General features: G+C 36.4%; 1 protein-coding gene across 10 annotated transcripts in view; it reads right to left on the bottom strand.

The window, feature by feature from the left end:
* Epha5 (EPH receptor A5) overlaps positions 1-22,801 on the bottom strand; it is a 339,138-nt gene that overhangs the window by 247,723 nt on the left and 68,614 nt on the right. For all 10 annotated transcript variants that reach the window (XM_060380832.1, XM_060380830.1, XM_060380831.1 and 7 more), the window contains exon 3: positions 5,616-6,279. In XM_060380832.1, the coding sequence (XP_060236815.1) occupies positions 5,616-6,279 (664 nt within the window). The remainder of the gene's footprint in view (positions 1-5,615; positions 6,280-22,801) is intronic.

The raw sequence follows: 22,801 nt of genomic DNA on the forward strand, positions 1-22,801 counted from the left end.
GCTGTGCAATCATCTCCCAGTTGGACAATTAATAAGTGCTTTTTCTCCCCAGCCCTTGATGAGCAACCTCCTCTACCCTGTATTTTAGCATGCACCATATACCTTCTTCACTCCAACTGGTTTTGGCAGTGACCCACAATCTAAATCTCTTTTTCCCATTTGATATAAGTGAAACCATAATTATCTGGGGCTAATTTCAAATTACTACCTCATTCTGTTCACAACTGATGAAGATTAGTGGTCTTGCTTTGCATCTGAGCAAGTCAGAAACACAATCACAAGAGAACTCAGCGGGCAACATTTGATTCATGTGAACTCAATTACTTCTGTCAAACACATCTATTTCAATAAAAAGCAGAAACTTCCAAATGGGCTTTTGCTAACCATTTTGTACAAATAAAAAAAAATCATATGACTCCTGAGGGAAAAATAATATGAAATTAATGATAAATGACAGGTAAGGAAACACGTGGCTAAATGAATTTGAGTTAGTATTTGTTTCTGAAAACATATAACATAATTCAAAGAAATAATTTTGCATACTTACAGAAGTCAGTTATATAAACTGGAGGCATGAATTTGAGCACTGCAAAGCTAACACATAGCACATTTTAAGGTAATGAGATGAAAGCCGCAGTATTGTATTATTTGACCTGAGATAGATTATTGTAGATAAAGCTGTCTGCTTATCCTAAAAGAGGTTCAATGGAGGCTTCAAGTGGTATGAGGATAAAGGATCTTGAATTACTTGGCTGATCTTGTCCACTGAACCTATGCTCTGTTATCCTTCAGTGTGAGATCATACAGCGAATTAACTGCCTAGCTTTCTCAATCATGAGATTCAATTCCCGAAAATCTTTAGGTCAATCCCATTATGCCTACAGGTGTAGTAGGTCACACAGGCATGACTGCCCAATCTTACCAAGTCACCACCCAGAGAAGATTCTGCAAATATGTTAATGCGTTACAACAAATATATTAAGACTTCAGTATCTTGATATAATTATGGCCTTAATTAAAGCCTAACCTGATGTGATTATCAGAGAAGCTAAGTAATTAAATGTCATTATGTAATAAGGACACTTCATAAATATATATATTTAATAGGCCATTTCGTACTTTGACAAAATTGACTAAGATGATGTCCACAGTAGTGAATCCATGAAATGTCAATCATTTCATAGCACAAAAATGACTTATACCTGGATATTTAGATTTTGCCCTCAGAGTCTTTGGCTAAGAGATCATTATTTTTAGAAGATTTTTAGAAATAATTTCCAGGCAGAAGAAGAAATTTTTCTGTATGTGAATAGAATTGAAAAAAAAAATAACATTTTTTTATATTTGTATTTTGCATGTCTTTTTACATTCTCTTCTCTCTTTGTTGAATTTACTCTTTCCTCTTTGTTTCTAATTTCTTTCTTAACTCTTTAATTCAAATATACACCACTCCTGCCGTCAGAAGTGAATAGTGAAATGGAAGTAGAAAAAAATTGTTAATCAAAGAATCATTAATCAAATAAAAAATTATAAACTAGGAAAAACCTTTTAAGTCTAAATGATCCTGTGAAAGTGCAGGGTGTGGTTTAATGAGAGTGAGGGTTGACTTACTGTTGAACAGTTAAAGCATCCCTCAAGAAAGGGAACTGATATGCAGATCAGACAGCTGAGTCAGAAATAACCAGGAATGATGAAGACAGATAACTATTCAAGGGGGTAAGGGAAGATTTATAAAAGAACAAGTAATGCAATGAAAAAAAAAAGTTTTTTGAGAAACTGAACAAAGATTTCATGTTTAGCATATAGAGAAGAGCACACAGAACAGAGACCAAAATAAGGACAAACATATTCCTGGTCTGTGTTTGCTTTAGGACAACATTACACAAGAGAGTAATATGAGAGGAGGGAACCTTAACTGTGAAAATGCCTCCAACAGACCAAGCTGTGATTGGACAACAATGTTGATCATCTTTTACATTAATGATCCATGGCTGGGCGCTCAGCCTCTTGTGGTTGGTAGTCTGGTTTTTATAAAGGAGCATGCTGAATGAGCCATGAAAACTAAGCCAATAAGCAGCACTTCTTCATGACCACCCAAATTAGCTCCTCCCTCCATGATCCTGCCCTGCTTGAGTTCCTGTCCTGACTTTCTTCCATGATAAACAGTGATGTGAAAGCATAAACCAAATAAGTCTTTTCCTCCCCAAGGATGGGTTATTTGTGTCATGATGTTTCATCCCAGCATGTAACCCAGAGACAGGATCTTAAGGTTAAAAAAACAAAAACAGAAACAAAAAAACAAAACAAAACAAAACAAAACAAAAAAACCATCATTAAGGTCACTACTCAACTGTAAGTGTACAGGAGAAAAAAGTGTGTGCAAAACAGTAATCTTGGCATTTCTCTATAGATGCTATATCTGCATGCTTAAGAATGAAACCTATGCATAAAGCCATCCATTGTATAGTAAAACAAAGTTCCAATAAGATCTAATTTTAGATTAGAGAAGGAACTAGGAGAGAGTACCTGATTTTGGAAGATAGAGATTTGAGTTGCAATTTCTATGAACATGTTGTGTTGGTTTGGGCAAGAAAGACATTTAGAAAGAAAATGTCTGAATCGGTCCTACACCTATGGCCTAATAAAAGTATTCCTAAACATCAATTTTAACTTAATAATTTAGGGCAGAGGTTACAATCGAATAATGAAAGTCCTAGTGGACTTTACATCATTTCATTTCATTCATGTCATTCCTTCACACACGTGTTGTCGATATAAATTTCTTCAGAATGTGTGAGAGCTTTTAAATAACCAAAGCAAACTAAATATTTTGTTATGTTAGTTACTCAGTGAGATGGGTTATTTATAAAATTACACTCTTAAAGACAATAGGCTGGGGAAAGAGAAACGTCTCAGCCAATCAGAGCCTTTTTTTGCAGAGGATGTAAGTTCTATTCCCAGCCTCTTCATGGCAGCTCACAATGCTCTGAAATTACAGTTGTAATACCTGATGCTCTCTTCTTTCTCTTGGGGTACCAGGCATGTTCACTGTTCATAGACATACATTCATAGACATGTCGATGGCTCATAGACATGGTTCAAAGGCAACAAATTAATAAAATAATTAAAAATGTTTAAAAGAGAAGAGGCATTATTAATGTAGATGTCTCTGTATAGAATATGCTGGCTTGTACACTTAGCCATACTACAAACCCAGAAGTCATTGCTCCACTGACACAGATGTGAGAAAACCTCAAGAATTTCGATGCATTCGTTTATATTTTAAAATTATCAATTTTCAGTATGGGTATTTTGCTTGTATTATTTCTGTGCACCACATTCAGTCTTGGACAACAATGTTTGATTTCCTGCAACTGAAATTACAAATTATTGCCAGCTGCCACATAGTCCTGAGAGTAGAACTCCGGTCCTCCGGAAGAGCAGCCAGTGTTCAAACACTAGGCCATAGCAACATGGAGCAGTTTAAAGATATAGTTTTAAAACACGGCTTTCCGGTTCATCTACTGTAACTCATTGTGGTCTCTACTCAATCATGTAGACCATGTACGATGTGGAAAAAGAAAGTGGTGTGAAGTCCTCAGCGAACATTCAGACAGAAGCACCATTCCCTTAAGATAGGACAATTTCAATTATAAGTACCAAGAGAATGTTTTTGTTTTTGTTTTTGTTTTTTCCTCATCAATTCAAATTTTATCCTGGAAATATGCAAGGGCTTCCTCTACTATGTGTTAATCAGAATGAGAACAAATTTTATAGTGGTCTAATTTTGGCTCCATCTGTGTTCTAAAATAACATAATTGATCAGTCTAGATTGTTGCTTTAAAATGACAATAAACAAATTTAGGGAATTATTAGTAAACTGTATATTTATAATAGTTTATAAAAAGCTATAGCATTAATTGGTATATTATCAAGCAATTATATATGATCTCATCATAAACTAATGTAACTGTTAATAAATTAAAAGGTATTAAACCTTTAAAATAAATCCAATCAAATGAACTATGATTCATTTCACCAACAAACTTAGAAACATTTAGAAGAACAATATACATTTGACAACATTTTTCTTGTTAAAAAAAATTATTTTTTAATTATTACAATTTATTCATTTTGTATCCCAGCTATAGCCCCACCCTCATCTCATCCCAATCCGACCCTCCTTCTCTCTTCTCCTCCCATGCCCCTTCCTCAGTCCACTGAAAGGGGAGGTCCTGCTCCCCTTCCATCTGACCCTAGCCTATCAGGTCTCATCAGGACTGGCTGCACTGTCTTTCTCTGTGGCCTTGTAAGTTGGCTCCCTGCCCAGGGGGAGGTAATCAAAGAGCCAGCTACTGAGTTCATTAACAACATTCTTGAGTGTATGTGCATATATATCAAAATAGTTTACATTGGAAAATAACTACAGAATTAATAAAAAAAACAATATTAAAAAGCCCTAAATTAGGAGCTGATACTGTAAAAGGAAACTTTAGTATATGTAAGAGTTTTGGGGAGAATTAATAAGCCAGCCTCATTATGATTAACAGGTAAATGATGTCTGAGCAAGCTAGGCAGTTTAGTACATATAAAAATGTCTTAGGAAATAAGAATAGTTATGACACTATCAGAAGGCACACTGAGGGTCTGCCCAGTATTGGGTTTTCTCTTCAGTCAATGCACACAAATGCCTTGTTGTCTACATAAAATTATGATTTCATAAGAGCACACATTTTCAAAGGGGAAGAAAATGTTCTTCCTCATACACTGTTCTCTACTTTGGCATGAAACACTGTCTGATTCCAAAAAGCCATTGATAAATATCCAAGTCTGAAAGGGCAACTTACCACACTGTAGGCAAAGTGAGAGCATTTTCAAATGAATGAAGAACCATGCATGATCAAGTTTTAATTTAAAAGAAAAATTAAAACAAACAAACAAACAAATCTCCAAGTGCAAATTGCTTTGAAATGACCTTTCTGTACTGGTTCTGTCTCCATACACTCCTTTTTTATGGGGCATTGGTTATTATGCATTTAAAGTCGGTCTATAAATTGTGAACATCAAACATAATTGCAGCCATATGTAAACAACATAGTAAGCTAAGTCCTGCGAGATGACAAATGTTTTCCTGAGATGTTCATATGGCTGAACCTACTTCCAAAAAAAAAATTTAAATGGTAGTTAAAAGCATGCTAGGAGAAGTCTCCTCTAATTTTTTTTTTAAACTCTGTATAGAAAAACAAGGATAGAAAACAACTTCATGAAAGCAAACCTCTGTGGTAGACTGACAGCAATGCTACAGTGGATGATGGCAGGCAATTGGTCATGGCCTTCAAAAGAAAACTTCTGAGAATGATGTGAATATAAAACATCACGAGGAAAGTCAGACACTCTCTGAACATTAATTATGCATATCCAGTAAAATCATGCATTAAATCTTTCACTGTTGCTTGGAAATTTTGAAATTCAGAGAAGATATCAAACTTGAAGGGAAATAATCTCCATAAATTAACAAAGTAAAAGGTCACTGGTTGTAATTACTGTAGGAAATACATATATGCATGATCTAAGAAAAGAACAAAGTCCTCACAAATCCACAGGCAAAGGCTTACCTTGACAGGTGCCATTTTTCTCTTCATATCCGGCCTTGCACATGCATTTCCCGATGGGAACCAGCCACTCCCCTTCAGCACTGCAGTGCATTTTGGGAGGATCATCTGTCACAGAATGGTTGACACAGGAGCCTGACACCTCTAACAACTGTGAAGAATCCGCTCCAGTGATTGTGTCAGGGAAGATAGCCAAGTGTCTTACCACAGAAGGACATTTTTTATAGTATACCCGCACGGACACCAGAGCTATGCAAGCACCAACATCTTGGAAAGCAAGATAAAATCCCTTTTTGCTCAGAGGTCCCACATCCCTGACCTCCGTGTTCAGTTTCATGACACGGTCACCGAGATCAAGTTCTGTGAAGCTCTCATCAGCAGCAATGGTATCAATCTTGATGTACTGGTTCTCTTTAATATTTCTCCCATTCTCGTCATTCGATTCAAAATAATACATGTTGAATGTCTCCTTACAAGTTCCCAGTCCTCCGGGAAGGCTGTTGCAATCCCTTAGAGTAAACTTGAGTTCAATAAAGATTCTGGAAGCACCTTCATTGGAGATCCAACTTGTCAACAGCCAATTATTCTGATTCTGTTCCATGACTTTGCATACTTGGTATGTGTGGATAGGGGCATAGTTTTCATCCACTTCACCAATCTCTTCCCACTGTACAAGACAAAATAGAAAGATGTGAAGTAAAACAAAAAGGAAACTCAGAATGCAAAGAAGAAATTCACAAAACCCATAAAACCTAATTTACCACAAGAAATATGTATTCCTTCATATACATACCATTGAAATAAGTCATATAAAAAACATGGGAAGAAGAGATTCACAAAAACATTTTATTTTATTTGTTTTAAATTAAGTCTGAAAAAGCACCCTTGGTTCTTTGGCAGTTTTGTTTCTCCTGGCATAAAGAAATGATTTTGCTTTTCACAAAAGCAAACAAAAACAGATATGATGAGGAAACAAACAAAATAAAAAAGAGGAAAAAAGTACATATTATTCAACATGAACTCAGGATAGAGGTAAATTTATGGTTACTTTTATGAAAGATAAATCAAGGAAATTACAGTCATTTAATTGAAGACCCTAGAAAACATTATCTATTCAGTTTTTCCGGATGCTCTATGGTTCTGTATCACCTCTCCAAAAAAATAAACTCTGGTTGATTTGGTTCCCAGTGACAAATGTGTGAATTTGGGGAGGACTGGCCACTGAGTGTTTATAAGGTGGACACGGCCTGCCTCTGCAGTTCAGGCAACTCCCTAATGTTCGTACTCCTAGCCCGTGTTCCTTGCATCTGTTTCTGCTCATTCCTTATGTGTTTGCCTTAAAATTTAACTCCTGGTTACACAGATAGCTTAGGATGGCTTACCTAGGTGCTTACTGAATGTTCCACGTTTCTCAGGCTCTGAACATTCTTGCATTCTTCACTTACAGCCGGTCAGGCCTCCCATGTCAGCCACATTCATCAGTAAACTGAGTCACCAATTCATACGTGTATCATAGACTATTTTTTCTTCCTAAACAGTAAGAATAACTTTCTTCTGTCTGCCCTCACTGACCTTTTAAGCTTCTTGCCTAGAGAACCAGCTATCTCCTTCGGCTTCAGCATGGCTCTCATTTCCAATCCACCAGCTCATGTATTACATCTTTTTCCTTTAATATTAGAAATGACTCAGGACAGAGTTTAGGCTATAAGCTTCCTTTAGACTGAGCTCTCAAATCCATACTAAGAACTATTGTATGAACGAAATTGATTCTGACCTTAATGCTATCAGGGTTATATATCATCCAGTTGTGTTTTCATTTTTTTTTTATTTCTATTTATCTTTTTCCTACATCAAGGAATTCATCAATTGAGGTTAAGAAACTTCACAGTCAACTTCTGAATAAAGATGCTTAACTGTCTTTGTTTGGAGGAAAATTGTGTCTGGCAGTTCCGCTTTAGTCCAAAATGTTGTGAAAAACTGGAATCCGGTCTCTGGCACAACAGTTTCGCAAAATGAATGGAGAACTGAAGATATATACTGTGATTAGTTAAAAATGCTATTGTTCAGTTAAAAAAAAAAGAAGCAGAAGATTGGATGTACCAACCATTTCAGAAATAGAATATTTGAAGACCAGAAACAAGAAAGGACAGTTTAAACCTCGTGTAAACACAGAAGCCATCAGACCAACTGTCTGTGCAGATAAACCTCTGACCTCCTGACCATTCCTCTGTTCTTCATCTGAGGTTCACTGTATAGTTACTGCTTCATGGAACCATGTTGACATTTTCAACCATTGTCTACTCAGAATAAATCCTGTCTAATCAGAAGAAGAAGCAGGAAACAAGCTAGGAACCTGCCACAGAGGGACTCTGAAAGGCTCTGCCCTGCACACTATCAAAGCAGATGCTGAGACTTATGGATAACTGTTGGGCAGTGTGCATGGAATCTTATGTAAGAAGTGGGAAATAGTAAGAGCTGGAGAGGACAGGAACTCCACAAGGAGAGCAACAGAACTAGAAGATTTGAACACAGGGGTCTTCCCAGAGACCCATACTCCAACCAAGTACCATGCATGGGGATAACCTAGAACCCCTGCACAGAAGTAGCCTATGGCAGTTTAGTGTCCAAGTGAGTTCCATAGTAATGGGTAGAAGAACTGCCTCTGACATAATCTGATTGGCCTGCTCTTTGATCACCTCCCTTGAGGGGGGAGCAGCTTCACCAGGCCACAGAAGATGACAATGCAGCCACTCCTAATGAGATCTGATAGACTCAAATCAGAAGGAAGGAAAGGAGGTCCTCCACTATGAGTGAAGAAGGGGGTGGGATTGGGAGGGGAGGAGGGAGGGGCTTATGGGGGATACAAAGTGAATAAAGTGTAATTGATAATAAAAACAATAGAATAAATAAATAAATTAATTAAAAAATAAATCCTGTCTATATACTATATTATTCAGAAACAAATGTGTTAGAGCTGAAGCATGGTCATCCTAGTGTTTATGCAATCGTAGACTCTATATTGAGAGAATTAATGTCAAACATTCATTAACATACCCCTCCTTAATCCAGAAACTCTACAAAAAATTGAGAATACTTCATAATTGGAAGATCACTGGCCTTATGATTTGTGTTCTGTTAGAAAACAAAATAAAATTTTGTTCCTATAAATTGTCCAAATTTATAACCTTTGAGAAAAATAAATTTATAACATTTTAGAAAAAATAAATTTTAATTTTTTAACATTCACTAAACTTGTGTGTGCATTTTTGTGTACACATATGTGTGCATGCTCTCATGAATCTGCATTCCATGTATATGTGTGGATGTCAGAGGACAAATTTCAGGAGTCAGTTATCTTCTTCCATCACGTGGAATCTTGAAAGCAATTACAGGTCAACAGTCTTGATAATTTTGCTCTTACCTGTTCAGCAATTTTGCCAACTAACACTAGAAATTTTTATTAAAATGCAAATTATTTCTTTTAATATCATAATTACTCTTATGATTTTAGCTTTGGGCATTAGTTGGTTGAATTGTGTTTTACTAACATTACATTTTGCCAAGTACAATTTTCACAACTTACTTTAGGTATTTTGTTCCTGATGTCATATTTTGAAAGTATTCAATTTTTGTTTTGCACCCCACTAAAATAGTGGACAACTTTATATAAATTATACTCCACAATATTCCACATCACAGAATGGAGCTATACTTTATGTCATGTTTCAGTCAAAGTTTATTAGCTCAATTTTGATGTTTTCCTGTGAGAGGGAGAAATAAAAATCTGGCAAGGGATTGATTTTCTTCAACATTGCTCCCATCTGACAGAGAACGTTCTTGAAAGACAACATTACAAAGAAAAGATTTCTACAAAATGGATGACTGTTTTTTAATGTTCTTGTATTTTGTACAACAACTTCTAGATGCCTTGGAACAAAATAAAACTTGTGCTTGGAAATTTATTCAGTATTAATTAAATATAATTAACTTTTAAATGCATTATTATTATTATTATTATTATTATTATTTACAATTTATTCACTTTGAATCCCTCTGTAGCCCCCTTCCTCAGATCCTCCTAGTCCCACCCTCCCTATCTCTTCCCCCATGTCCCTCCCCTATTTCACTGATAGGGGAGGTTCTTCTCTCCTATCTGACTCTAGCCTACCAGGTCTCACCAACACTATCTAGATCTTCTTTCTTTGTGGCTTAGTATGGCTACCCTGCCAGGGAGAGGTGATCAAAGAGCAGGCACTCTTTGATAGGGTGAGTTAATGCCAGAAACTGCCCCTGTTCCCGTTGAGAACACCCAAGGAGACCGAGATGCCTATGGGCTACATCTGAGCAGGGGGTCTAGGTCCTCTCCATGACTGGTTGATTCAGCAATCTCTGCAGGACCCCTGGGCCCAGATATATTGGCTCTGTTGGTCTCCAGTGTGAATGAGAAAAATTTGGAAGCACATTCCCTCTGTTCACCACTGACGCTCAAATATACTCCTACACAGCCTCAAAATACTTGTATACTTTCATCTATAATTACTGGAAGTTTTATGCTTCAAAATAGGGTTTAAATTTTTTTTTCTACACATAAAAAACTTGCAACAAAATGTCTTGTTTGTTAGCCTAGTTGATATTTTATTATAATGATTTATGTCTTAATGCATGATTGTTGGTTGCATTGTTTCATACATATATGTATATATACCCATGATTCTTGGTTGCATTGTTTCATACATATATGTATATATACCCATATACGTATATGTATGTATGTATATTTATGTATATCCCATTTTCTCTTTTTTAATTCTTCTACTCATTTTACATCCTTGTTGTAGCGCCATCCTTCCTCCTCTCCCAGTCCCACTCTTCCTCTTTCTGCTTCGCCCTCCCCTTTTGCTCAGCAAACGGGACACTCCCTTTCCCATCCAGCCCTGCTCATCAAGTTGCATCAAGACTGAGCATGTCCTCTTTCACTGTGGCTTCGCAAGGCAGTCTTGCTCGGGGAAAGTCAAAGAAGTCGGAAAGTGAGCCTCTTTCCAATGCAGTCCCTACTTCCCATTTTTAGGCTCACATGAAGCCTAAGCTGTCCATCTGCTCCATCTTTGTAGGGGGCCTAGATCTAGTTCCTGCATGGTCCTTGGTTGATGTGTCCATTTCAACAAGCCCTTCTGGGTTCTGGCTAGTGGGCTCTATTGGTCTTCTTGAGGAGTTACTATCAACTCCAGGTCCTTTTCTCTGTTTCCTACTTTTTCACAAGATGCCCTAAGCATCATCTAATGTTTGATGGTCAGTCTTTAGCATCTATTTTGAGGAGTTGCTGGGCAGAGACTCTCAGAAGACAACTCTGTCAGGTTCCTGTCTGTTAGCTTAGCAGATTATTATTCACGTCATCAGGGTTTGGAACTCTCCCATAGGGTCGGTCTTTGTTTGGGCCAGGCATTGGCTGGGTATTCCATCCATCTCTGCACATCATGTAGGCAGGGAAAATTTGGGGTTGACTTTTCTGTGCTGGGATGGTTTTTCCCTTCCCTCTGCTAGGAGACTAGTCTAGTTAGTGGTTGTCCTCTTCAGTCTCTGCAGCCTCTGCTACTAGGAGTCTATGCTTGAGTCCTCTCTATATCCTCCCAGAAGCCTATCCTGACTTAGTGTCTTCTGTCACAGAGATACTCCAACTCTCAGTTTCTGTTTTCTCTACAGGCTTTTTAGCAGCACCCACAGGGTAGTTTACAGATTTCTGTAGTTTCAGCTTGAGACTCTGATTTTTTTTTTTTCTGACTTCTACAGATATCAGAACACATGATTCACAAACATTTATGCAGGAAAAAAAAAAACCCTCATACACATAAAATTAATATTTCTAAAAGAATAAAATAAATAAAATGGTTGTCATAAAAACAAAAGTACTGGTGAAAATGAGCGTTATAATATTAGATAATTTGGCAGTCATTAACCTGGTTGCTTATGCCCTGAGTTTAGTTATTTACAAAACAGTGTAGTTATGTCTATAATTATGTAATACATATAATGGATTTACCAGGAAAATCCTTGAAATTTAAAAAATTATATTATTTATTACAATTGATTCACTTGGTATCCCTTCTGTAATCCCCTCTCTGGTCTCCTCCCAGTCCAACCCTCCCTCCTTCTTCTCCCTTTATTCCCCTCCCCTAGTCCACTGATAAGGGAGTCCTCCTTCCCTTCAATCTGACCCTAGCCTATCAGGTCTCATCAAGGCTGGGTGCATTGTCTTCCTCTGTGGTATGACAAGGCAGCATCCCCCAGGGGGAGGTGATCAAATAGCTAGCCTCTGAGTTCATGTCAGAGACAGCCCCTGTTCCCCCTACTAGGAACCCACTTGGAAACTGAGCTGCCTATTACCTACATCTGAGCAGAAGGTCTAGGTCCTCTTCATTCCTGGTTTTTGATTGAAGCCCAGATAGGTTACCAAATGAACAAGTTTCTTAATTGTTGAGCCATCACTCAGTCCTAAGGGTTAATACTTTAGTGAATAAAATCTAGATTCATTTGACATAATTTTCACAAATGAAAGAGGAGAGTTTTAATTGCTTAGAGAACCAGGAATTTTTAAAATTTTATTAAATGGTAAAACTGTTGATGGCGATAAACTTATAGTCTCAACACTTTCTTGTTAAGTTTCCTGACACTGGGAAACTCACCTGACAAAAAATCTTTCGTTATGTGGAACTTCCAAGGAAACAAAGGTTTTAAAATAAAAGATGTAAGACAGAATTTCTGTTTCACAAAATTATTTTCTCCAAATATGTACAGTTCTTTGGTAAAATAATTGCGGTAAAATGTTCAAAGTCTAGCAAAAATTACTTAAATCCAAATTTTGTCATTTTCTGAAGTAATATGTTAATGGGAAAAATTACTTTAGATGTTTGCAACAACTTTAAAATTCATTAGTATAATATAATAATGACTCAATTAATTTTTTTGTGTATGAAATAAAACTGAAGTTGATTATTTTCTTGCCTATGGACAAAAACAGATATTTATGAGCTCAGATTTAATTCCTAATATAAGTATAATCACTTGAAAGGAAGTTCATGAGTAATTGAGTATATATGAGAATGTCAAAGGAGATATTCTCCCTTTCTCTCTGTAAATGTTTTATTTATCAATTTTAAATTATTTATTATTGTTTATTATCTAAGTTGAAAAGAAATAACTCAATAAATATAAAGGCCCTTTAGGAGTACCTTGTAAAAGTAAATATATGTAAGTAGAAATGTTTATATGTTTGGGGGTTAAAGATGTCCTTCAGTAACAGAGTACTTGCTTGCCTAATGTGTGTGAGTCCCTGAGGCCCTGAAATTTATGCCAAGTACTGCAAAGAAAAAATAATGTCCCAAAGAAAGTCTATGATTTAATCAAGAAACCTATTTCTTAATGAAATTATATGATACATATAATATAAATTATAAAATATATAATATAAAATTAAAACTAAACACTACATATAATATTATATATAATTATACTTTTAAAATAAATATTCAAGTTTTATGTTTAATGCAATTATAAAATAATTCATGAATATTTTAATACTGAAAACCTAACATTGTTCTTTGGACAAATCTTATTAATGAAAACAAATTACAGCATATAAACTTGTCAATAATAATTTTAGAAGACAGAATGGGCTAAGTGGGTAGGAATGTCTAAAATTGACAAATTAATAAGCTAGATAAAACCTTAAATGATTTCATCAGCATCCTATTAAAAAGCAACCCATTATCTATGAGGCATATTATCAAATTTGTCAGTAATTTTTTGTCAAGTTGTAATTTCACAAGCAGCATCCTAAGTCAAATAGAATTCTAAATCAGATTTATTTCACTCTAATAATACAGCCATGTGTGAGGACGTGTTCAAACTGAAGCTTTACAACATATATTTTCTTTTACATTATGCCAAAAGATAGTCACTATTATGAAAGCTTGTACAACTACCGAGTTCCTATCATTTTTGAAAAGAATATCTGTGATCTCAATTGCCCTACATGTTTAAAATGCAAACATACATATTGCTGGTATGGTTGTCAGCTACTGCACCCACTCTGGAAATCTGGTTGGAGGTGTTCCAAAGACTAAACGTGTGCTACCATTTGAATTAGCTGTTCCATACCTGAAAATATACCCAAAGTAGTCTAAATCACAGGACTCTGTGGAGAATGATTGCCTAACCATGTTTATTTTTGATACCACTCAAATCAGGAAAGTTGTGGAGCCAACCTAGATATCCCTTACCAAACGAATAGATGAGGGAAATACAGCACATACAAGTAATAAAATTTTATTCAGAATTAAAGAATAACATGGTGACATTTGCATGAAATGCATGGAACTGAAGACTGTTGTGTTAAAAGAAATATGGCATACTCACAAAGACAAATATGGTACTTTTTTTTCTAACATGTAGGATCTTAGACATGAGGAAGTGGAGTGAGGGACACAAAGAGAAAGAGAGATCTAGATGTATTGATGTGCATTGGGGGAGTGTGGGACAGAAAGAGAAATGGAGGAAGAGAGAGAGAAAGAGAGAGAGAAAGGCAGGCAGACAGACAGACAGAAACACAGAGAAACCAAATTGAACCAGGAACGGAGGTAAATTTCTAGAGGGATGGAGAGTAATGTAATATTCAACAGATGACAGCAGAGGAGTGCACTATTTGTGACCCAGGAGATGCCAGTGAGAAGCGGAAAAGGAACAAAGGGTAAGACAGTGGATAGTCAATAAGCAGTGGGTATGTATTGGAAACATAAATGTGAAACAAGTGCTTTGTATGTTAATTTTAACAAAAAATTAAAATGATGGAATACATAATTATATTGGAGATTTTATGATTTGAAAGCATTCTCTATATCTCAAGATGTAACAGGCGCACAAGAACCCAAGGTACTAACATAATAACTATAAAGTGTTTCTCTGTGATAGTCAAGGTAAGAGAAAAGAAAATATTAGCACTATCCATATGTGTATATTGTCTGTAGTGTATGAAATTCAAAAGCGGCACAATTGTATCCATTAATCTAAATGATAGCATATCATAGACAACTGTAAATTCTTCAGAGAAATTTTCTTTTCAAAGCAATATGGAAATCATAGTGAATAAAAAAGAAAAAAACTATACAGTTATGATTTCATTTAATAAGAAAGTAGATTAACCTATGCTGTACTTATGGTTTCAGACAAAATAAATACAATTATCTTCTTGCTAACTTGCCAACAACATCAAACATATTTCAGTAAGCCATTTGCAACTCTGGATTTTACATCCAATTTATGAAATGCATCTTAAAAGTATGATGCTGTGTCTGCCACTGCTCTTTGCTCTGCCCTCATTTTTCACTAGATAATATTACACTTTGTAGCCTGGGTCGTGACAGCAGTATCCATAAATCAATTTCATATTTCACATTAATCATGTTCTTGTAATCAGCGGCTATTCAACACAAATTTCCATCTCATTTTTTGTTGGGAAACAACCCCATTAGGGCTGTGAGCTTATTCAAGTTTAAGTGATTATAGAGCCATAACAGAGACTCAGTCCCTCATCCCTCAGCCACAGAAGGATTAATGAAAATCCTTAGAAAAGGAGGCTTTCTGCTGTCAGAGTGCTGTGCATTCAGCAGCTGCACGTCCATAGGGACAGCATTATTTTCAGAATTTCAACACTTTTCTGCTAGAGATGAAAGGAAGCAAGATAGATAAAGCTGTAAGTCTATTTCAAATCTCATCTCCTGTATATATATTTGTTATTTTTGTTTCTGGTCCAAACAACAACAACAACTCTCTCTCTCTCTCTCTCTCTCTCTCTCTCTCTCTCTCTCTCTCTCTCTCTCTCTCTCACACACACACACACACACACACACACACAATCTTCCTAAGTGAAGAAAAAGTAACTTGTTAAAAAAAAAGCTTGGGCATGCAAGTTTAAAATGTCTATTGACAGCTGTAAAATGGTAATTTCAAATCTTGGTGTTGGTGCTTATATTTTTACTTTTCATGTGTCTGCACACATAGACTGTTTACATAGACACTGAAATATATGGGACATTTGTGTGCATAGGTACAACTCTCTCTGTCTCTATATCTCTGTCCCTCTCTCTCTGGGGTGTGGGTCCATGTTGGATTTGTGTGTATGTGTGTGTGTTTATGTGTGCCTGTGTCTGTGTGTGTATGTATGCCTGTGTCTGTGTATGACTGTGTTTGTCTGTGTGTGTTTCTGTGTGTGAGAGTGTCTGGATCTCTCTCCGTGTGTGCGTGTGTGTGTGTGTGTATTCAGGATGTAGGCTTTCAGGAAACATCCCTGATTGCTCTTTCACCTACTGTTTGAGGCATGATCCCTTAATTACACCTATAGCTTTCCTGTGTAACTTGTTTTGCTGCCCACCTTGCTTTGAGGATCACCTTACTCTACCTTCTAAGTCTGAAACCACAGCTTGAACACTCTGCCCACCTAGCCTTGACTGGGTTCTGGAAATCCAACTCAAGTCCTTGTGCTCCTGTATGGAGAACTCTACTTGCTCAGCCTTTCCCAAGCACATTGTCTGTAATTTGGTAACTAGCAAAATATAAATTTAATATTAAACTAATTTTTAAAAATAAAGTAATAAATGTTCTCTATAGGCATTTATGTAAATTTTATTATACTTTTTAGAAAATGTTAATCACTTACTGTAAAAAATTGATATTGAATGAATATTGAGAAATCTAGACAAATGTTAGTATTAGTTTAAGAACTGTTTGTGTTGCAGTTTTTGTTAACCTGATTAGCACCCAAATAATTGATACAGGACTACTATATTTCTTTAGTAAGTTTTATGGTATAATAATGAGTAGTTATTACTCTATTCTAAATCTCTAAGGTAATCTGACTCCCTCTTTCCCAAGATCCCGGAGACACTTCCATTTTATGGCATTCTCTGTTCCTGATACTCCTTCCTCATATCTCCTGGACCTCTATAGCTGAATACTCACCTCCTCTCTCTCCTGGCTGGCAGGAAGTCCAGCCCTATACTCTCCTGTGCTCAGTGAATAGCTGTTAAGCTGCTTTATTGACATACCAAGGGACAATTCAGAAGTAAAGTTTAGACAGGAGATTCTCAGAACAATGTATGCAACCAGATATGGAGGGTGGGGCACAGAAATCACCATTTGAATATTCACACAGTCTACAATAATATTCTGCCTACAGACAGTCATAAAGCCTTTGCTTAGCAGAGTTGTCACAATAAAGAGAAATCTCTTCAGGTATGTTTCGTGGCTCTGTCTTCTTATTGTACTTTTCCTTATCACCCTGAACTCACCATTAGTCATTATAAAGCTTCTTTCTTGGGCTAAAAAACCACAAGTGGGAATAATAACAGCAGAAATTACACAGTTGATTTTAATCTTCATAGGAAAATAACTACTATTTTTACTGCATCAAAACTGTGTTTTGCCATCAAATTCTGGCTTCAGGTAGATAAAGTTAAAAAAATCACATAAGTCTGGTTATAACACGAAGACAAAATTTTTCACTTAACATATTTTAGACATTATTTGATTTGTACTTTTTTGTACTACTAAACAGGATTTTAGATATAATCAAGGAGATAGCTGTATCACAGGAAAATATATAAAAGTCTTTGTCTCAATTTATTTCTATTTGTTGATTAACTAATAGTTTGACTGCTATTTAACTCCAGTCCTTGGCCCTTATCCAACATTTCTCATGGGTTTTCCAGATAGTATATGTTCCTTAGGATATCTTATATTAATAATTTCTTTTTTGTTCCTTGTTTTTATTCTTTCATTTTTTGATTAATATATTTTTTATTAATTACAGTTTATTCACTTTGTATGCCTGCGGTAGCCCCTCCCTCATCCCTTCCCAATCCTTCCCTTTCTCCGTCTTTTCCTCCATTACCCATTCCTCAGTCCACTGATAGTGGCAGTCCGTACATCTGATCCTAGCCTATCAGGTCTCATCAGGAGTGGCTACATTGTCTTCCTCTGTTGCCTGGTAAGGCTGCTCCTCCATCAGGGGGAGGTGATCAAAGAGCCAGCCACTGAGTTCATGTCAGAGACAGCCCCTGTTCCCCTTACTAGGGAACCCTATCAAAGCAGATTCTGAGACTCATAGGAACACTTTGAGCGGAGTGCTGGGAATTTTATGAAAGAAACGGGGGACGAAAGACATGCAGGAGACAGGAGCTCCACAAGAAGAGCAACAGAACCAAAAAATCTGGGCACAGGAGTCTTTTCTGAGACTGATACTCCAAACAAGGACAATATATGGATATAAACCAGAACTCCTGCACAGATGTAGCCCATGACACCTCAGTGTCCAAGTGGGTTCTCTAGTAAGGGGAACAGGGGCTGTCTCTGATATATTAATAATTTCTAATATTAGGAGGGGAAGAAAGAGGGAGCTACAGGTGGGATACAAAGGGAATAAACTGTAACTAATAAAAATAAAATATTATAATTAAAAAATAATTTCTCCATTTCTTTTAGACTAGTTAGAATTATTCCAGTATAATGTTTGTCACTCAAATATGTATTAGGCCAAAGCCATGCAAATGGAGAATTGGGTATTGTAAAAGTTTCTGGAAACAGAAAATAGTCTATGCTCCCCAAAGTAAATGTATACTGCTTGCTTGTTTTGAGAAGCAATACATACTAAATAATACAGTCTTTTAAACTCAGGATTTTATCAGGTATTAAGAATGGAGATGGGAACTTTATTTGGTCCAAACTTTTGTGGCCAAATATAAACAACTATGCAAAGATCAATAAGAATAAATGTTTTATTATTTAGAACAATATCTAAGATGTAACAAAGACTGAATTATATAAAAGCCAGAAATATGTTATTTAAGAAAATTTTCAAAATTTAAGAAACATAAATTTTAAATAAACGAGACATTATTATCACTTTTATTACATTTATATAATTATATATTGATAAAATATGAATGATAAAATTCAATAATTTATCAAAAATGTCCAAAAGAACTCCAGAGGAAATATATATATATATATATATATATGTGTGTGTGTGTGTGTGTGTGTGTGTGTGAGTGTATTAATATATGTGTTATGAGAGCTCTTAATCAGAGAAGATGTAAACAATGACTACAACACTTGAATGAATAGAAATAAATTCTCCAAACTATATGAACCCCATTGATTGTAAATCCAAAATGTCCATTGAATTCAGTTGGTATATGGAATAATATTTTTTCCTAGATACATTGCTGAAAAACATCACATTTAAAAATAGGTTGGAAGTAGCCAAAGGAAAACAGCTCATCAGATACATGAAAACATGAAACCAAGCTGATTCCTGAGCAGAAGTCATGGGAGACCTAAGATAGTGGAATGCTACATCAACAGGGCTGAATAGTGAGATGCATCAACCAATACCATCACATCTTGTAAAACTTTAATAAACATATTCAAACTCATCAAAGAAAATTAATAACTGAAAGCTAGCAAATAAAGTGAAGAACAGTGATATTATTACAAAAAAATACAGTTAGAAAATAAGTACAAGAAAATATCCCTATGTCACCAGACATTAGATAAACAGATATTGTTTTGAGATAACAAAAAATTATTTGTGATATTTGTAGTGTTGCAATTGAATCTAGGACATCAACTATGTCAGACAAAGGTTCTATCTCTGAATTTCACTTTCACCTCTGAAAAATTAAACTAACATAGATTCTGCATACACTGACCATGCATTAGTAACAGAAATGTAAATCAGTGTCACAAGTATAAAAGATAGGGAATCTCTTAAAAAGTTAATAGTGGAATTACTGCAGAATGAAGAAATACCATGTTTGGGAGCTAATGAAATGGCTCAGACAATAAAGGTTTTTGTCCTATGAGCCTCAAAACCTGCGCTTTATCTTAACTCCTTTAAAGGTGGAAGAGAGAACTGACTCTACAATAGCATCCTCCTACCTCCTTAAGCTTGTCTACATAAACACACACACACACACAAACACACACACACACACGCACACACACTAAAAACACCGGTAACAACCTTCTTTCCAATGGCAAAGACAAGCATGAGCAGGGATGACCTTTGCCAGTAAACATTAAACAAATTTTAAGGCAAATTACCACTCATCAAAAAACGAAAACAACAACAAAAAACAATGTTCTATACTTATCAAGTCAATTATTCTTCAGAGAATTATTCTGAGTGAAGGAAATGCCTAAAACTTTAAATACAATTTGCAAAATATTTTAAAGGCGTAGAAAATGATAGAATTAGAGGCAGAGCTAGAGGAAGCCAAAAAGGCCCAATGGCAGTCACACTAGAGCAGCATATAAGATAACTGCTAACATTTTCAGCGAGACACCCTAGCAGTTGCATACTTACATAGGGTTCATTATATGCACATAGACCATACACACACAAAACAAACAAACGAACAAACAAAACAATCACATCACAAGAGAAAGAAAACTGACAAGATAAATGAGACACCACAAAGCAGGTGCCAGGACCACTTTATGTGCTATTAGTGCTGAATATTGAGAACACTGAAGTAATATTTATCTCACTTAAAAGATTATAATTCAGTTCTTCACACCATCATACTTTGCAAATATGTACAATGTATACATATGACTTACACAGTAAATTTTCTTATTTAACTTTATAATTTTTAATTAAATTTTTATTTTTTCACATTAATTACATTTTATTCGCTTTGTATACCAGCTGTAGCTCCCTCCTTTGTTCCCTCCCAATCCCACCATCCCACCCTTGTCTCCTTCCATACCCCTCCCCAAGTTCTCTGATAGGGGAGGTCCTCTTCCCCTTCCATCTGACCCTAGCTTATCAGCTCTCACAGGACAGGAGCTTAACTTTATATTTTAAGCACTCATATTTGAGAACTCGTATATTCATGGCATATGGGATTATCCTAGAAACATTACTTTTGTTTTTATTTTTATCATTTATTATAATTTATTTATTTGTGTGCTGGCTGTGGCCCCCTCCCTCATCTCCTCCCAATCCCACTCTCCCTCCCCCCTCTTCTCTCCAACCAAAGACAATGCATGGAGAGGACCTAAAACCCCTGCTCAGATGTAGCCCATAGACCCAGTCTCCAAGTAGGGTCCCTAGTAAGGAGAGCAGGGACTTTTCTCTGACATGAACTCAGTGGCAGGCTCTCTGATCACCTTCCCCTAGGGGGAGCAGCCTTGCCAGGCCACAGAGGAAGACAATGCAGCCAGTCGTGATGAGACCTAATAGGCTAGGGTCAAAACATTACTTTCAGAGCAGTTGTTCTCAACCTGTGGGTCATGACCCATTGGGGGTTGAGCAAACCTTTCACAAGGTTCACATATCAGATATCCTGTATAACAGATATTTACATTACAATTTATTACTGTGGCGAAATTACAGCTATGGAGTATAAAAATAAATTTACCGTTGGGAGTCAACACAACCTGAGATGCTATATTAAATAGTCTCAGCATTAAAAAGGTTGAGAACTACTGATTTAGAGGGAAATGCTTCAGTTTTGGCTAATTGCTTAGGCTGTAGCCACTTAGATAACTTAGAAAAATGGCTTAAATTCTGATTACCTTGTGCACATATTTTTCTTCATATCTAATTTCTACCCATCGGCAATTTACATATTTGTGTCTATGATAGGTTTGTTCTTTTTATTCAATGACAAAGAAACTAATTTTAAAATCATCTGTCTCTCCCATACTTTTTAACATTCAGTACAAAATAGCTGAAAACAAGAATACGTTTCTGAGAATAATTAAGACAAGGGATCGATAAGCGAGTGAGTGGATCTACCTGATTTACCTACAGTCATTTGCTTTACTCTTATTGCCTTTCTAGGTGCTGTATTGTGATCTAAGGCAGGAGGAAAAATAAAACTTTTGAGTGACAGTTATTTCTCTCACCTTTTTTTTTCCTAGAAGTAATTTAGTCAAAGAGCACTTGGCATATAAACTCTGAAATGTTGCCAGCTTTTTGCTCCAACCCTGTTTTATTATTATTATTATTATTTTCTCCTCTCAATAATAACCCCTGCCAGAAAACTAGCAGAGAAAGAAAGAGAAGGTTAAACTCCATCCTGTCACGTGTTGTTAGGGGTTGGCAGCTCCATGGATGGTTTTGTAGTGGAGAGAATTGAATCTTGTTGCAGGACATCTGGGTTGTTTCCAGGTTCTGGCTATTACAAATAGAGCTGCTATAAACATGGTTGAGCAAGTGTCCTTTTTGTGTACTTGAACAAACTTTGGGTATATACCTAGCAGTGGTATAGCTGGGTCTGGAGGAAGCACTATTCCTATTTGTCTTAGAAAGCCCGGTGGAATGGGTACAGAAATTGTGGTATTTTTATACAATGGAATACTACTCAGCAATCAAAAAGGAGGAAATCATGAAATTTGCAGGCAAATGGTGGGATCTAGAAAAGATCATTCTGAGTGAAATATCCCAGAAGGAGAAAGACAAACATGGGATATACTCACTTATATAGACCTATAAGATATGATAAACATAATGAAATCTATACACCTAAAAAAGATAATCAATTGAGCGGACATGGGGTAAGATGATCAATCCTCGTTTAGAAAGACAGATGGGATGTGCATTGAATGTATGTCAGGAGTCTACTGAGCGCATCTGAAAGACTCTAACTAGCAGTGTTTTCAAAGCAAAGACTCATGACCAAACCTTTGGCAGAGTACAGGGAATCATAAGAAAGAAGGGGAGTTAGTCTGATGGGGAAAGGATAGGAGCTCCACAAGGACCAAATATATCTGGGCACAGGGTCTTTTCTGAGACTGACATTCAACCAAGGACCATGTATGGATATAACCTAGAACCTCCACTCAGATGTAGCCTGTGGTAGCTCAGTAACCAATTGGTTTCCCAAAGTGAGGGGAACAGGGACTATTTCTAACAGGAACTCGATGACTGGCTCTTTGGTCTCCCCACCCCCGAAGGGAGGAGCAGTCCTGTTAGGCCACAGAGGAGGGCTTTGCAGTCAGTCCTGAAGATACCTGATAAAACAGGATCAGATGAATGGGGAGGAGGTCCCCCCCATCAGTGGACTTGGAAAGGGGCATGGTGGAGATGAGGGAGGGAGGGAGGGAGGGACTGGGAGGGAATGAGGGAT

The sequence above is a fragment of the Meriones unguiculatus genome, chromosome 3 (genome assembly GCF_030254825.1).
Source record: "Meriones unguiculatus strain TT.TT164.6M chromosome 3, Bangor_MerUng_6.1, whole genome shotgun sequence".
In the NCBI taxonomy this organism is placed as follows: domain Eukaryota; kingdom Metazoa; phylum Chordata; class Mammalia; order Rodentia; family Muridae; genus Meriones; species Meriones unguiculatus.